This window comes from Anopheles marshallii, chromosome 3, assembly GCF_943734725.1.
Source record: "Anopheles marshallii chromosome 3, idAnoMarsDA_429_01, whole genome shotgun sequence".
Taxonomy (NCBI): domain Eukaryota; kingdom Metazoa; phylum Arthropoda; class Insecta; order Diptera; family Culicidae; genus Anopheles; species Anopheles marshallii.
Window position 1 is genome coordinate 35,536,948 of NC_071327.1, and position 17,437 is coordinate 35,554,384.

The 17,437-nt window shown below is 43.2% G+C and overlaps 1 protein-coding gene across 1 annotated transcript; it reads left to right on the top strand.

Annotated features, from left to right (window-relative positions):
- The first annotated feature begins 408 nt into the window (after positions 1–408).
- On the top strand, positions 409–16,815 carry LOC128712543 (uncharacterized). The gene is made up of 3 exons (XM_053807436.1): positions 409–650; positions 750–3,034; positions 16,760–16,815. Exons 1-3 carry the CDS (start codon positions 409–411, stop codon positions 16,813–16,815), a joined length of 2,583 nt encoding a protein of 860 aa, XP_053663411.1.
- The last annotated feature ends 622 nt before the right edge of the window (positions 16,816–17,437 follow it).

A 17,437-nucleotide genomic window follows, 5' to 3' on the forward strand; every position in this document is an offset into this window, starting at 1 on the left:
TTTGACAAGTGAATAAACAGTATCAAACAGAACGGCGCCCGAGACACACAGTCTTTTTGGTGAAGCAGAAAATATAAAATTCCGTATCACAACCAGTGTTTGCGTGTGAAATTCTCACATTTTTTGGTCCTTCGAACCGGATTCGTGATTCACGGAGTTTTTTCTCTTCCATCGCTCTGCATCAGGAGCTCGGTCAAACGCTCTGCATCAAGAGCATTTAGCAAATCATCGTTCGCGTCGTTCTACCGCCATCGCGCATAGCCCTGCATCAGGGGCAACGGCCGACGATAGTGCGCCATCGCAATACAAAATTTGCGCCCAAATTTTGTTGTTAGCGTCGCTTCGTTTGTTTCGTTTTTTTTATCGGCTTCGCTTGTTCGTTTCGTGAGTGTGTAAATTAACTGTGCCATGGACAAAAAAATCAAAGCCGTTCAGTTGAAGAGGAGGATTGCAGTGGAAAATATTAGTGCCCTCGAACGCTTTCAAGCCCAATTTGCCGGAGACGACGTCGATCAAATCCCGGAGGCCTTAGAAGACCTGGATAAGCACAAGGCAGATTACTTCGCCGCGGTGGCGAAGTTGGAGGAACTCGACGATGGTATCGAGGCGATCGAGGCATGTATCCTGGAAAGGATCAACGTCGAAGAGCGGTGCAGAAAACTAAGATCTTTCTTTCGAAAGCATCGGAGGGAGGAAGGTGCTCTAAACGTGACCACTGATTTGGCTTCTTCGACTCTTGCTTTTGGTAGGCCAAACGCTCCACACATCCGCCTTCCGAAGGTCGAATTGCCAACGTTCGACGGAGATCAGACGAAATGGTTATCGTTTCGTGATCGCTTCATTGCGATGATTGATGCTTTGCCGGATCTTCCGTCGATTGCGAAGCTCGAATATTTATTGTCGTCATTGAAAGGGGACGCGGCGGTTCCTTTCGAACATACACCGTTGACGGCGGACAATTATTCGGTAACGTGGTCAGCGCTTCTCAAGCAGTATGACAATCCGCGTGCACTCGTTCGTGAGTATTACCGAAAACTACATCATCTTCCTGGCGTGCAATCGGAGAGTGTGGATAGTCTGACCACTTTAGTGAACGAATTTTTGCGGAATGTGAGCGGTTTTGTGAAACTAAATCAACCGGTGGATTCATGGGACACGCCGTTATCAAACATGCTACTTATGAAGTTGGATCGTGCCACACTTCTAGCATGGGAGAAACATTCAGTGCACTTTACGACGGACAAGTACATGGACGTGGTACATTTTGTACAAGACCGGATTCAAATCTTAAAGTCGACTAACAATTTCGCGAGTGATATAGTCGATGGTTCGAGAAAGGTGGCCGGCACCTTGCGCTCATCACCACCGCGTCGATCGATCGCCAACGCAGCGTCTTCGCGATCATCTCCCATTACGCCAAATTACAAGTGTCCTTTAAAGTGCGTAGATAGTCACCTTCTTCAAAACTGTCCAGTGTTCTCTGGAAAGGACGTGCAACAGCGTCGGGAAATGGTAGCATCAAAGCAGCTGTGTTGGAATTGCTTGAGTGATTCCCATCAGGCAAAAGCTTGCAAGTCGGACTATACATGTCGTACTTGTCACCAGCGTCACCATACACTGCTACATACTCCTACTCCCAACTCAACAATCGCTATGGCAGTGCAAAACAACCATGGAATGGTGTTTTTGGAAACGGTGCGGTTGTACATCCTAGATGGCTACGGAAACCGTCATGAGGCAAGGGCTCTCCTCGATTCGGGCTCTATGTCAAATTTCATCTGTAATTCGCTGGCTCGGAAGCTTCTGGGGATACCTCGGAACAAGGTTCACGTATCGATCCTGGGCATCGGCAATTCATTACAGTTGATGAAGGGATCAATCTTTGCAACTGTGGAATCCCGAAACCTTACACATGCTTCTCAGCTGGAGCTACTCATCTTGGATTCTCCATTTATGGAAATCCCAACGTCGCCCATTGATACATCGTCGTGGAAGCTTCCGGAATTGCCACTAGCAGACCCATCGTTCTTTGTTCCTGACAAGATCGACATCATCATTGGCGGAGATACGTACTGGGAGCTTCATTCCGGTAGAAAACGTTCGCTCGGCAGAGGAAAACCATGGCTAGTGGAGACGTTATTCGGTTGGGTCATCGCTGGAAACACGTCATCGGGTGCTTCGCATGGTTTACAGTTGTGTCATCTGGCTGCCAATGAAACGCCTTCATTGGAATCGGTTATGGAGCGTTTCTGGGATACCGAGACAATTGGCGATGATACTGCCTTATCTGCGGAAGAGGATGCCTGTGAGAAGCATTTCGTGACCACCACAACCAGAGAGGCATCCGGCAGGTATGTTGTCTGTTTGCCACAAAATAATAATCCCAGTATCGTTTTAGGAGAATCAAAGGCGATTGCTGATCGTCGGCTCCTTGCGGTGGAACGAAGGTTAAGATCGAATCATGTGATGAAGGAAGAATACAGCAAATTCATGAAGGAGTACGAGCGTTTAGGTCACATGAAGCGACTTACCGAACCGGTCGATGATACCTATGAGCATTACTATTTGCCTCATCATGCGGTAGTAAAGGAGACGAGCACAACCACTAAGGTCAGAGTAGTGTTTGATGCATCCTGTAAAACTTCCTCAGGATTTTCCTTAAACGACAAATTATTGGTGGGACCGGTGATCCAAGACGACCTGTTTTCGATTATTGTACGTTTTCGGTCACATTCCATCGCCCTATCAGCGGACGTCGAAAAAATGTACCGTCAAATTCTACACGATGATCGCGACCAACGGTACCTTCGCATAAGATACAGAGAAGACCCAACAGAGCCCATTCAAACTTACCAGCTACAAACGATTACATACGGAACTGCGTCCGCTCCGTTCCTGGCAACTAGAACACTGAAGCAAATAGCTCATGATCATCAAACACAGTACCCGCTAGCAGTTAACGCAGTACTGAACGACTTCTACGTAGACGACTTATTATCGGGTACAGAAGAAATATCGGATGCAATCGAGATGCGTAGGCAGATCACAGGGATGCTCAAGTCAGCTGGCTTTTCCTTAAAAAAATGGGCATCCAACGTTCCAGAAGCTTTAATTGGCATTCCATCAGAAGATTTGGCAGTTCTCCCGACGCATGAGTGGCAAGATCCTCAATTTGTATCAACGTTAGGACTAGTTTGGGAACCAGCGGTGGATATGTGTAGGTTCCGGATTGACCTACCTCCTCCTGCGACAGTATTGACAAAAAGATTAACTTTGTCCTACATCGCCAAAATCTTCGACCCACTAGGCTTGCTCAGCCCAACCATCCTCATCGCCAAGCTCTTTATGCAGCAATTATGGTCCTTGAAGGCAAACGGAAAGCCTTGGGACTGGGATAGTGAGCTACCATCACATCTCCAAAGGGAATGGACGGCGTTTCATTCCAAATTACACTTCCTTGGTGAAATATGCATTCCTCGATTCGCATCACTCAAAGGAGCAATTAGAGTGCAGCTGCACGTGTTCGCAGATGCTTCACAACTGGCCTACGGTGCTTGTTGTTACATCAGGGCAGAAACTCATGCCGGGATCGCGGTGCAGCTTTTGGCAGCAAAATCAAAGGTTGTATCATTGTCCAACACCAATTCGATCCCCAGGCTAGAGCTGTGTGCGGTAAAATTGGCAATACAACTGTTTCGAAAGGTCAATCGAGCTCTCAATGGGACATACGAAGCTTACGGTTGGAGTGACTCAATGACAGCTTTATACTGGCTAAAATCTCCACCACGACGCTGGAAGCCATTCGTTGCCAACAGAGTGGCACAAATTCAAGCAGAAACCAAAATCTGCTGGAATCATGTTCCTGGCGTGGACAATCCGGCAGACGATGTATCGCGCGGTCTACTACCTGATAAATTACTATTTTGTCAACGGTGGTGGCATGGACCAGTCTGGCTTAGCAGCAAGGTCAAAGATTGGCCCAAGAGCCGTGAAGTAGAAGAAATCGACTCCAATGAAGAAGAACGAATTATACAACCGCAAGTTACTGCAATGGCAACCACGACCGAATTCAGCACCAGGTTATTTGCACGGTTTTCCACCTACCTCAAACTTCGACGAACTATGGCATACTGTTTGCGGTTTATACAGTGTTTAAGGACGGGCAAATCATCATCAAACAATACGCATGCCACTATTATTCAACTCATCGCATCAGTGGCACCGTTAACAAGCAAGGAGTTACAGGATTCTGAGCTGCAGTTGTGTCGTTTAGCCCAGAAGGATTCTTTTTCGGAGGATCGTCATCATATCGCAAGCGGCAAGGATGTGCCGCGTAATTCGAGGCTAAAATGGTTATCGCCCTTCATCGACCAGGCGGGAATCATGCGTGTTGGTGGCCGGCTTCGGAACGCACAACTCCCAGATTCTGCGAAACATCCAATTTTACTCGCCTCCAAACACCAACTGTCTTCATTGTTGGCAGAAGCCTACCACCAGAAATATTTACATGCGGGCCCGCAACTATTGCTATCCATACTGCGTCAACGGTTCTGGATAATCGGTGGACGCAATCTGACGAAATCTGTTTTCCATCGATGTCACAGATGCTTCAGGGCCAAACCCACACTAGTGAAACAGTCCGTAGCTGATCTTCCTGTTTCAAGGGTTTCACCAACAAGGCCATTCGCGGTGAGTGGCATCGACTACTGTGGGCCGGTTTTCCTCAAATCTACTGTGCGCAACCGGAGTGCCACAAAGGCATACATCGCTATTTTCGTGTGCTTTGCAACCAGGGCGGTCCACATCGAACTCGTGAGTGATCTCACCACTGCTGCGTTCCTGGCTGCACTTAGGCGTTTTGTGTCTCGCAGAGGTAAAATCGTAGAACTCCATTCGGATAACGCCACCACATTTAAGGGAGCTGCACACGAGCTTCATCGTATCTATGAGATGCTTAAGTGCAGTGATCGCGAGCGCAACGCGATCTTCAACTGGTGTGTCAACGATGAAATTCAGTGGAAATTTATTCCACCTCGGGCACCACACTTTGGCGGGCTGTGGGAGGCTGCTGTACGATCAGCGAAACAACACATTATTCGCACGTTAGGAGGCACGAGCCTTACTCAGGAAGGTATGGTCACACTTTTAAGTCAGGTCGAACAGTGTTTAAATTCTCGACCATTGGTTCCACTATCAAGTGACCCATCAGATACGGAACCACTCACCCCAGGTCATTTTTTAGTAGGATCAAATATGACATCACTTCCTCAAATTGATAGAAGGCAGGTATCATCAAATAGACTGAAGGAGTTTGATTTGGTAGAGAAACACTTCCAATCTATTTGGTCGCGTTGGTATCCGGAATACCTGCAACAGTTACAGGCCCGCGCGAAACACTTAATGGTTCAACCGGTTCAGCTAAAGGAAGGACAATTGGTAGTCATCAAGGAAGATAATGTACCACCTACCTTATGGCCGATGGGTAGAATAAAGGTATTACATCCAGGAAAGGACGGTGTAGTTAGGGTCGTAACACTACGTACAGGTGCAGGAAAGGAAATCGTTCGAGCGGCAGCTAGAATTGCAATTTTGCCTGATCCTAATACTTTGTCCGACGAAGAGTGCTAAGTAGGTGCAACACGAAACTTACAAAATTAGATTTCAAGAATATAAAGAAGTTCCTTCTTTGGTGGCCGGGAATGTGTAAAATGAAAGGGAATAATCTACAATAATTGAAGGAAGAAAAGTTTCATGAAATATTTCAAGCTAAGAACTGAACTAGACACCTTGGACAATCGATACCGAGCAATGTAAATTGAACTCTTTGACAAGTGAATAAACAGTATCAAACAGAACGGCGCCCGAGACACACAGTCTTTTTGGTGAAGCAGAAAATATAAAATTCCGTATCACAACCAGTGTTTGCGTGTGAAATTCTCACAGATACCAATGATGTTAATGATGTTAATGAAATTGAAATGCCAAAATGATCAATACACGTAGACCTGAGGAGTGCAAAATACATAACGCATGGCTAGCTTTTTGCAAACTTTGGAAATTTTTCTGAATAAAATATATCGCACTAGGATTTTCGAGCAGTTATGCTAGATTTTACTGAATTCCTTATCAATAAGTACCACGAATGTAAGTTCACTTTCAAGATGTTCCCTATCATGAAACCTGAAAGATAATTTGGGATTCTGAAACTGAAAGATTCTGGGAAGTGAATCAACAACTTCACTTAGTTACAGTGGCGGATCAAGCCTCTTCGAAGGTCCCTTAGCGAAGAAGATAGTTGGGGCCACTTATTTACGCTATGATGTAAGAGACGGGGGAGGGGATTTGTGTTGAAAGAGGGTGGTAGCATTTTGGCTATCTTTCCGTGAAAATTAAGAAACCAAACATCTACATTTCCTAACTACTCGAGTTAGAGATTTCTTTAATATTTTTTATTAGTTCTTATTCAGTACTTGCTAGCTGTTAAAGCTTTAATTGCAACTACTACCGGAGAAAGTAAGCTAATAATAAACAGCAACAAGATGTTCCCTTTTTTTGCACCATCAACTCGTCCTTTTCAATTTACTAAATTTAACAGAAGAAATTTATATTCGTTTGTTTGCAGAAGGCTCTACTTTATTATTCAACTTTATTATTTAACTTTATTATTTATTTATTACTTTATTATTTTAATTTACTTTATTATTTTTATTCGACTTATGTAACTATAACTTTTGTAACTTCTACAGGGAATCAATCGTTGTAATGGGTTAATAGACCCTTCAAATATTATATAAAAAAATAAGTTTCAAATGAATGAATGAATTTTCGTGATATTCAAAAAGAAAAACTATCTGGAATGTTACTTGAATGGCGTTGTTGACTTGAATGGAATTTGTATACAAAAAACCCGATTTTTGCAACATACAACAACGTATTATCGGTTTTGTTGATTTTTGCTGCGTTGTCGTTGCGGTGCGGTGCGGTGTCGTTTAAAAGCTCCTTTCAAACATAGGTGAATTATTAAATAAATCTTTTTATAATAAATCGGATAAATCAAAATAACTTGAAGTGCTGCTTTAGAAACTGGATAGTCTAAATGACGAAAAATTGTTGTATTTGGAGTTACATACAAAATATTTCTCTGATAATGTGGATAATACTTCTATTATAATTAAAACCAAAACTGCCATACTGACCTACCTTTTGAAGATAGAAGCAAACAGTTCAAATGAAGGATTCGGCTGTGAAAACAGACTGTGATCTATTCAATGTCAATGGATATTTGGATTTGGTTATGCATTGCAGTAAAAAACTTGCTTCGCATACGATGAAAGGCTGTTTAAAAAATGTTATCAGGGTGCTCAAGGAGTGTATGTAAACGAGTCTTATAAAAATCCTAAAATATAATATTTCAGTTTTAAGAGTGATCGAGTACAGGAACAGTACAAAGCGATAGGAAGGACTGACCATACGAATCGGAAGGTTGTACAATCACGGTATCTAGTTTAATGTCCAATTTCAGCACTTTATATGTTTGTTTGTTTCAATTAACATATTTCACAATTTTTTTGTATTCCTTGGAATCGTAGTATTTCATTATTTGTATTTGCTGTAGAACACTGAATTCCTAAGCTATTGCATGACCAATTTTTGACGAAGGGGTTAATCACGGACAAGGTTACGTTGACTTATCCCATCATTAAAATACTTATTATTTGGAGTGAAAACGGTACTAAGGCACTAAGTTGTATATCAACTATCCAAAGATCCAATAAATCAAATATTTCAAACGTTCATCTACTAAATCCGGAATGATCTGTGTATTTCAAAATTAGTTGAAACTTGTGTCTCTTAAAGTGATACTTTTATTAGTACTTTATTTTTAATCACTTTAACAACTTTAGTTGCTTTGAATTTTAACTTCATATGAAATGTCCCTAAAATAATGTAGGTCAGGGATCGGCAAGCTTCTCGGAGCAAAAAAAAAGATTTATCTTAAAAATATAATTCGGCCTAGGCGTTTAAGCGGCCTTTGCCTAGGCCAGGCAAATAAGTGAACATAAAATAATTGCATTCTAGCAAATATCTCTCTCGCTCTCACTTCTTGGCGTAACAACCTTCTTGGTCAAGCCCGACATTTATAGCTTACTAGACCTGATTTTATCACGTAGCCGGATAATCAGTCCTAGATACGGGGGATTGGTCCTGATGGGATTTTGGACCGCTCCTGTCATTTGAAAACCGGCGCCGCAACCAATACACAACTGGCTGCCCCGAACAAATATAACCTGAACAAATCACTTTAATCAACATTCATGTATGAACAATATATTGAATTAACTTGCAAAGTTATATCTTGATAAATAATTGAATAATATCATTTATGTGTCATATCTTTATGTTCAAATCATTGATGACACACTGCAAAGTAAAGGTGTTGCGCCCAACAATGAAACTCTTTATCATTAAAAAAAAACTAACAATAGTTCATTATCTGTGTTATTAGAACATTAAAAAATTCACTGTCGCTTTAGTGTTGGGAAAAGAGGCCTAGCGCTGGTGCATTAAGAAAATGAAATCTGAGAGCCTGAGCATGGTGAACACATAGAGTATTAGAAATTATCTCAATTCTCATTGATCTCCATTAAAATTTCAACAATGTCTATAATTTTATTGATTATCTTCATAAATAAGCAACATGTTTTTCATATTCACGGAAGAACAGCTGGGACGTATTTATTACAAACTCTTCAAAACAAACAAAACAAACAAACAAAAAAAAACAAAATGAAATTAAAACAACAAAACAACTTATAGCTATGAGGATGGGGTAAATTTCCTTCCCTCATCCTACGGATGCACTTTATCCTGGGTGTACTCGGTATAAAGTGTATATTATATACAGAGTATGTACGTATTTGTACTGAATGTACATGTACTATGACTATAACAGTCTTTTGATTCCTTCATGTGGACTTATGGATATGGATGCATATGAAGGAGCCGTGGTCAGTCTTAATTGAAGAGGTGTAAAAGCGTCATGCGCCTAGCGCACATTTCAACATCAATGTTATTGTCGGTCTTTACTTTTGACCCAAGATAGGTGAAATTTTGGACGACTTTGAAAGAGCGTTCACCTATTTGTACGTCACCCCTGCGTAGGTTAGGATGTGTTAGCAGAGCCGCTGATGGTGCCACCAACAACTTGGTTTTTGCCTCGTTAATCTCCAACCCGAGGTTTTCTGCCTCCTGTTTGGTAAGGATTGATCCTTTGGTAAGCATCCGTTACGTAGTCTATGTCATCAACGTATGCCAGGATCTGGATTGACTTATAGAAGATGGCCCCCGAAGTTTCCACCTCCGAGCCGCCAATGAACAGTAAACAACTCGCCAGTCTAACTTTGTCAACCACTGCAAACTCAAACATTTCAATTGATAATATTCATTCTGATTAAATGGAATATTTTTCATGGTTTAAATCTTCATTGGAAATTTCCAATAACCAGAAATTTTCCTTTCACTATACTTTATAAAATGTTTCAGTTAGTCTATCCGTAGATGTAACCAAGATCATACATTGTTTATAGTATGAATCACGTATCGCAGAATAAACGCAAAAGATCCCTTTTAATCTTCAGTAACCGATGGTTTTAGTCTAATAACAAACGAAGAACCAACCGACAACAACGTGCACAGTACGAATAAAGTGTTCGAGCGCATACGCCGTCGAGAAAAGTTCATCCAGCTCGTTCGTACCTCGACCGTGGCATTCGGTTCCTTTTTATTTGTCGGTGATTTGATTTATTTTGATTTGATTTGTTGAGTTCAAAGTTGCCTCCGGCTCAGCGAATCGTGTGCCTGTTTCGAGTGCCAAATCCGGACGACGGCTCCTCTTGGCATTCCAGTCGATATCTCGCCAGAAGTCGTTCGAGCGAGTGCAAGTGACGATGGCGACGCACAGCGACGTAATTCAATCAACATAAATTACAGTTTTGTCAATCGGGTGAGTTCAGTTCAGCACTTGTGATGCTCCATGGGTTGGAACATTCGGTGGAAACAAACTTCAGACTAAAGATGGCTCCTAGAGAAGCGAAAGGATCTTTCACGGCGTTGTGCTGCTGTTTGAGCGAGTTGAACGGAATATGCTGACCTTTGTTTTAGTGAAATGATTGCTTTCTGCTTTTATCTCTATCTGTCCTTACCATCCTGCAACTAAACGAGATCTTATAAGCTGTTGATGGCAGAACCATATAAATATTGCCGACGGCGGTCAGAAACAGAGAGTATTCATCAAACTGGACAACCCACACGTAAGTTCGAACAAATTATAGCGGAAAGTATGAAAATATTGAAAAAAGAAACACAAATACTCAGAGTATTTTGCTGCTGAGGACAGGACTCTGTAGGGTGTGGCGAGTCTGGACGGTATGCAAGGGACAGAGCACTGTCATAACAGAGTGATTTTCCATTTGAATCATTTCGAGCAAATGGACGACCGTCTTTCAAAAGCATGGCCTGATCATTGCATCGTCCAAAACACAACTGCTGAATGTATCATTTTCAGTTTATTTTACAATTGAGCCACAATTCAACTAACCGGTAGTACTTATTTGAGATGTTTCTTTAAAACGTGCCGTTACTTACTAACCCTCTTGTTAATTCTCAAAGCCTTCATCTGTTTTTTAGCGTTGTTAAGCAGTGTATTTCTATTGTAAACTCATTCAATATGGAATTTTTCTATCAGTGCCTCACATTGTTCCAAAACTGTATTAGAATAATATGACAAAGGTGTATCGGTCTGTGCATACATGTTCGACACGCGTGCGTAATTTCGATTAGTTGTATGCCATCTCCTGCATCCTGACCATCCCTGCAACGAAACATACATCCTCCCGTTTTGCCTCCTCCTTTTGTGTGGCGTATGGCCGCTACCTAACGACAGGAAACCGCTCTCGTTATGGCATTGTGCGAAAATTTGTTGGGATAATAAAATCAGACTATTAATGCTCATAACGGCGTGAATGAAATATAGAATTGATAACGTCCCAAAAACCGACGAAACCACCCATGCGAATGCAAACATGCCAATAAAAAAGGCACACACCCAGAACACCGGTGGGTCGGAGTGAAATGAGGCGGAGTGCGAGGGGAGGGTTAACGCGTCAAAAACAGGAATGGAAAAATTTGATGAAATTCATTTCACATCCCTGCATGCGCCACGACGGTGGCGGTGGCTATTGCAGTTTGCCTTCCGTTCGGCTAACCTCCAAAACATAAACCTCCCGTGGAACTGACGGCAGTCGCGGCAAAGGTGGGCAGATTGACTGGTTGACTGACTGCCGGACGAACCTGACTGACTGACTGATTCTAGGTCCCAATCCCGAGGGTTGAAGTGTTTGTTTTTCCGCTTTTCCGGTACGCTTTCCGTGTCGCTAGCGTCGAGTCTCGAGGCTGCGTGGGGTCTCGAGGCGTGTGCACTATTTCAATATCGATTTTGACCTTTCTGCAAGCTGTGGGGAACTGTTGCAATACTGCTAACCAGCGATTATAATGATGATGATGATGTAAAGAACGGTCGCTGCCAATCAAGAGACAATAGATCGCATGCAACGCGAAACTAACCCCGGCCACTGAGCTGAAGATGAAGTATTGAAACGGATTTAATTGTCCGTGTAAGGGTGGGCTGGAAGAAGTGGGAAATAATACAGGGAGGAAGGAACGAAAAGCTCGTGCCAACCGATCGTTAGCTAATAATTTACTCTGCGTGAAAAGTAAACAAAACGGTTCCCCCACCAGGGAAATTCGCAGAATTGTATTATCAAATGTACTCGACAGTGGGAATGGGTGTCTTAAACAAACAAACCCCTTTGAAGGGCATTACATCTGAAATGTTTGAACATCATAAGCGTGTGATGTGCAGATATTTGAATACTAATGTAAAACTCACATCATTTGTTTTTTTGGAAGTTCTGCTTCCTGGACATCAACCTTCTTGTGAGTCAAATTCAAATCAAGCAATTGCTACAAATGATTGTCTTCTTCTCCACGAGAGTACTAACAACTTTATCAAGCGAAGTAATAATAATCGACAAATAAGATTCACTTGAACAAGCACGAAAAATTTGTCTTTCGTCGTAGCAAATACAGAATTGCAAATATTACTCCAATCGCGACATATTTCACCATATCAGCATGATAGAAATAATGTGACGCCCACAGACGAACAACGCAGCAGTCGATCGATACAAATGCACTGGCGACTCTCGATTACACCTGACATATCGGGCACAAAATAGCAAGCCTTTTGCCCTATCAATCATAAAGCAATCCGGATTTATTCGATTGCAATCCTCGCACGGTTCAGTGCACAGGAAGCCAACGTTCATCTGTATGCAAAACCAGCGCCGAGCCAACCGGCAGGCAAGGCCTATCGCACTGATGTCTCTCGACGCACCGTTTTCAACTGCCAGCGTAGGAGCGTTTGGAACGAAGGATATGCAAATGAAGTCACAAGCTTCTACGGCACATCGATGAACATTTGTCATCGTGGTCAGGAACGGTGGAGTGCGGAAAATGGCCGCCCATTTCGGGCGTAGATCGATTCAATAAAAGTTCGTCCTTTAGCCCTGAGCGTCCTTTGCGTTGGTTCGGTTTCGGCAGAGTCTTTCATCATCACCGCACTTGCAGTAGGTGCGGACTCGGTCGTCCGGTTCTCGACTCTACGTCGTTGTGCTTGGTATGATGGCTCATTCTTCCACACCGTACATGAGGAAGTCGCTCTTTCATGCCGTCGCTTTTCGCGAATCGTGCTGGAAAACGACGATGGGATCGTTGTACCGTTCCGTACCACTCGTACGGGTGCCACTCAATCAACAGGAATTATTTTTCTAACGTTATCTTTTATGTATAATTTATATTCCATGGTGCTTATATATTAGATTAAACCGCCGCCATTAAACATCTGTGACAAATTTTCAATATTCCATTAACGTGAGGCGTCCCGTGATGGGTGGGTGGCGATAAAAGCGAACGCCCAACTCCGGTTTAAGCCCACAACAGCTCTCTGATGGCACTTTTGCATCGTATTACCGTTTGCTACGGAACGTTATGGTCTCCATTTGGTTCGGTGTCCTGACATTTACGATGGCCGCATTTGTGTTATGGTTACGGAACAGGAAAAGAGAGAGAGGGAGATAGATGAAAATTGTATTAGAACCGGAACACGGTAGCGGATGATGTTGGGGAAAACTTTTCCCTTCTCATCTCGTCGTCATGGTGATTTGCTGGGGCTTTGGTGTTTGTTATGTTCGTCGTCTAGCGTTACCGTCCTGGCAGACGAGAGAGAGAGAGAGAGAGAGAGAGAGTTTGTTAGAAGGAAATGTACGGATACAATGAGGGAGACTACATATTTGACTGATAGCAAACAGGCGCACACATACAGCGCGGAGTTTCAGAGCAAGGACCTGATTTAGTGAACAAGCGCCATCCGCCATCTAGTGCGGAATGAAGGTGGCAAGTTGAGCAAAACAAGCGCGAGGAAAGATTAAGTAGTATTAGGGGTTAGATTTATAATGTTTCCCTTTCGGTATCTCTTGCAATGGGAACGGGAATAAATGGGTTCAAGAATGAATTTACATCTGCCATCAACCATCCGCGTGGGGTTCGTGTTTGGATGGAAACGGTTTTTGGTTCCGCTATCGAATGTAATTAGTTTAAGGTATACTTGATAAATGTAACCTACGGTGAAATTAACTCATCTTCGGATGTATGAACTATATCTCGGCAGTTAATGTTGTAAAACAATAAACATTCTTATACACAATGTGGAAGTTGTTGACTTTTAAGTGATCCATTTCGTAACATTTATTTTCATCACTGATCTACAAATTACACAATCCAGAAAATTGGCAAATATGTGTGAAGCAAATGTGGAGCAAATGTGTAAAGAAAACAACGCGACAAGTGTAAAACAAGTTCGGTGTACTTTTGAATAATCACACAATGGGATGTTCTTAGTTTGCAGAAGTGTTGATGGATACGATGAAGCTTATTTTTAACATTTTTGTCTATTTCGGATCAGTAGTGGCCATGTGTAGTACCACTGATGTTACGGCCAGTTCAAGCTGAATCAACAATCGGTCGAGGGAAAAAAGTCATCAAATTCCTCCATCACACAAGAACAACTGAAAAGAAATCGCAATAAACTGAACTCGCGTCGATTAATTTTCCACTCCATTTGGAGGCTCGTCGCGAATGGCATTTGTCCCACGTTCACATGCTGGGCGTTCGTTCTCAATAATGGTCATCATTGCACAAATAAAACGTATTTGCACCGCGAGCCGCAAGACTGTACGTTTCGGTCGTGTTTCGCATTGGACGGTCTCTACAGACTCTTTCAACGGTCACCGTCAGCATCATGATGATTGCCGTTAATCAGTTTATCGACGATGCAGCAAACCCAATTACGAAGTCTGCTGCCAAGCCTCGGAGGTCCGGTGCAAATGGCATCAGTTATCAGGTGTCTTCGGTTCGCAAATTACACATGTCCGTTCAATCGGCACGGCACGGATTTCGAAGTGCAATCGATTGTTCTTTGAACAACCGCCATACCGAAAGAGTAGCAGTAAAAAATCAATCTGCAAGCTGCAAGTCGACTGAATGCAAGTGCAACACGATGTCCAATAGAGTCACGTCCTGGTGGACCATTTTCGGTCGACTTGCAGGCTGCTTGCTGTTGGAGTTCGTACGAACGACACGATCGACAATTGACGCCGATTCGCCCCGAGCTCTTTTTGATTTTGGAGCGATATCTCAAAGACCAACGGGCGGACAGAGCCTTTGAAAATAATCTGCATGCGAAAAAAAGCATTAAACAACAAACAAAAAACTCAACCTCCCGAAAAGCACAACAACGAAGGAGAAATTGAGTTTATTTTAGTGAAAAATCAATACATCAACACAAGAAGGGTAAACGCTAAATGACTGACCGCATTGGAGAGAATGGATTGGATGGACCCAATGAGCAACCCATTTTGAAAGTGGGCTGGGGATGGAACGCTGACTCTTGTTCGGTGATTGCGAGCCTTTTGCGTCATCGAGCACCAGTGTTGGTTGGCGGGAAAGGGTCTGATAACGACTAGAAATCAGTTCGATCCATTTCCATCCGAACCGAACCGAACCGAACGAATGCCAGCAAGAGGTTTTCCATTGTGGAAAAGAGAAAAACGGAAAATAAAATAAAACGAGGCTCAGTAAACAATCAAGACCCGCAAGACCCACATCCTTCGCAGTGTTGAATATTTATGCTTTGCTTTTTCGATCTATGTTTAACCTTACTAACCGCCCCGCTCCAACGTTTTTATGTGCTGCTGGTGCCACATTGAACAGCAACTGTCGCACGAAATCCCACTTTATGGTGTTAGGCTTTTGGTAGATACATAAGCTGACTTTTTGTATCGTTCTTGCTCTCTTGCGCGAACCCACATCAAGCGGCGGCAGTGGTTTTCCACCACCAAAGACGAATAAGGCGAAATGCAAGATTTTCCTTTGGTGAGCAAAATGAGTGCGTTCGTTGCGTATGCTCCGCCTACTTTGAGAGGCGTGTCTGCACCAGCCATAGCGCACAGCCAGACGGCGATCCAACGCACGGAACGATTCACTGGCAAGAAAGCCAAGAGACGAAGGAGATGTACGTTGCAGAGTGTGCAACCCCAGGAAAAAGCGCCTGTCATAGTTCAGCTGACTACTCGCATCCTTCGTCTACTCCAGTCATCCTTCAGTCCACTCCATGTCCTATCTGCTCAACAAATGGCGACGACTCATCTGAGAAACTGAGAAACTTCGAGCCTCGAACACAACTTCATATTCTTCGAGTTGGGCTCTTTCGCTCTCATGCATGCACAATCTTCTCGTCGTTTGGAGTTGCGGAGAGAATACATCGCCAACTGACACTGGACCCAACACACTGAGAAATGGCATGCGCATAACCCTTCGCATTGTGATGGCCGGTAGCAAGATGACATGATGGGGAAAGCAAAATGTACAGAGTAAAAGCCGTGCTGCTGGCTGCAGCAATAAGGCCGAAAGCGAAGCGGTAGCAACAGCGGACTAAAGGGCGCCACTTCTATGCTAGTAATAAATGTCATCGTAGTATACTCTCCGCGTGTGTGTGGTGGACAGATATTCGCGCCGCCAAAAGCAAAGAAAAAAGTATTTTATGTATACACAGTTGATGGTGGTTTGCAGGAGTGCAGATGTTTGGGAAGCGGAATGAACCGGATTCATCGATCAACATTGTGGCAGAACGACGATAGTATCTACGACTATTGCCAAGCGTTCGCTTTACAGTGACGAATAAAGAATGAGTCAGATAGGAATTGATTGTCGATGCTAACGGGAGATCTGATCTGCCAAATATTTGTTACTGACATCTCGAGACTGTCATTGCACTTCATCTCATAGTTTTGAATAAAAGTCTACAAGTTATTATAGTCGAACGCCTGTCCAGTAACGTACCTGGAAACGTTCCGAAATAAATTGAAATAAATTAGCTGTTGTCTTGGCGTTGATCTAATGGTAACAATTATTAACAAACTACTAACCTTTTCTCACGAATGAATATTTCAAGAATTAGAATTATCGTCAATGAAAAGTAAATAGGTATGAATCTATTCGGGATAAAAGCCGAACATGATTTCTGGTAATAAAATGAATGATGGCTCTAGTTTCACTTAATGCACCCAAAACTATTACAACACAGTCACAAACAATTCGGAAGTCACTGTCACAGTCCCCGTTATAATCGTGATCGACTAAGCCCTTGGCAAAAGACTCACTTGCATCATATGATGTCGTGTTCACTTGGTGTTTAGTCTGTACCAAGCGTGTGTTACGTTTTGTTCGCCAGACACGGCTCCACCGCGACCAGATACAGGGAGATGGAAAATAGAGAGAAAGCAAGAGCGATAACGGCCAACAAAAAGCAACAATATCGCTACCAGAGCATACCATTTGATGTAGCCCTCATTCGGGCGATCTGGCTGGCGCAGTGTTAGCAGGCAGAGTGAGCGAAAGAACCTTCGACATGAATGGTAACACAGAGCCAGAGAGACTGCCGTAGCATCCTCCCAGTGAAGTTCGCGAGGGGTGGAAAACGTTTACCACCAGTACTCCTGGCTGACGTCTCGCTTTTCACCGCACTTTTTCGCGCGCACCATGTACATAAACGACCAATAAGGGAGGAGTTAGCTTAGGGCTTACAAGTGGCAAAGGTAACAAATGTGGACTTTCGACATCAAGAGAGGACGAATCATAGATTTCCGATTGCATGAATTTTCGCCCCGATCGTCAGTTGCTGTCAGCGAGAATACACAGGCAGCAGTAGCAGCCCGTCAGGCAGCAGCACAAGCATCAGTGTGACGAGGCTTCGGTATCGAAA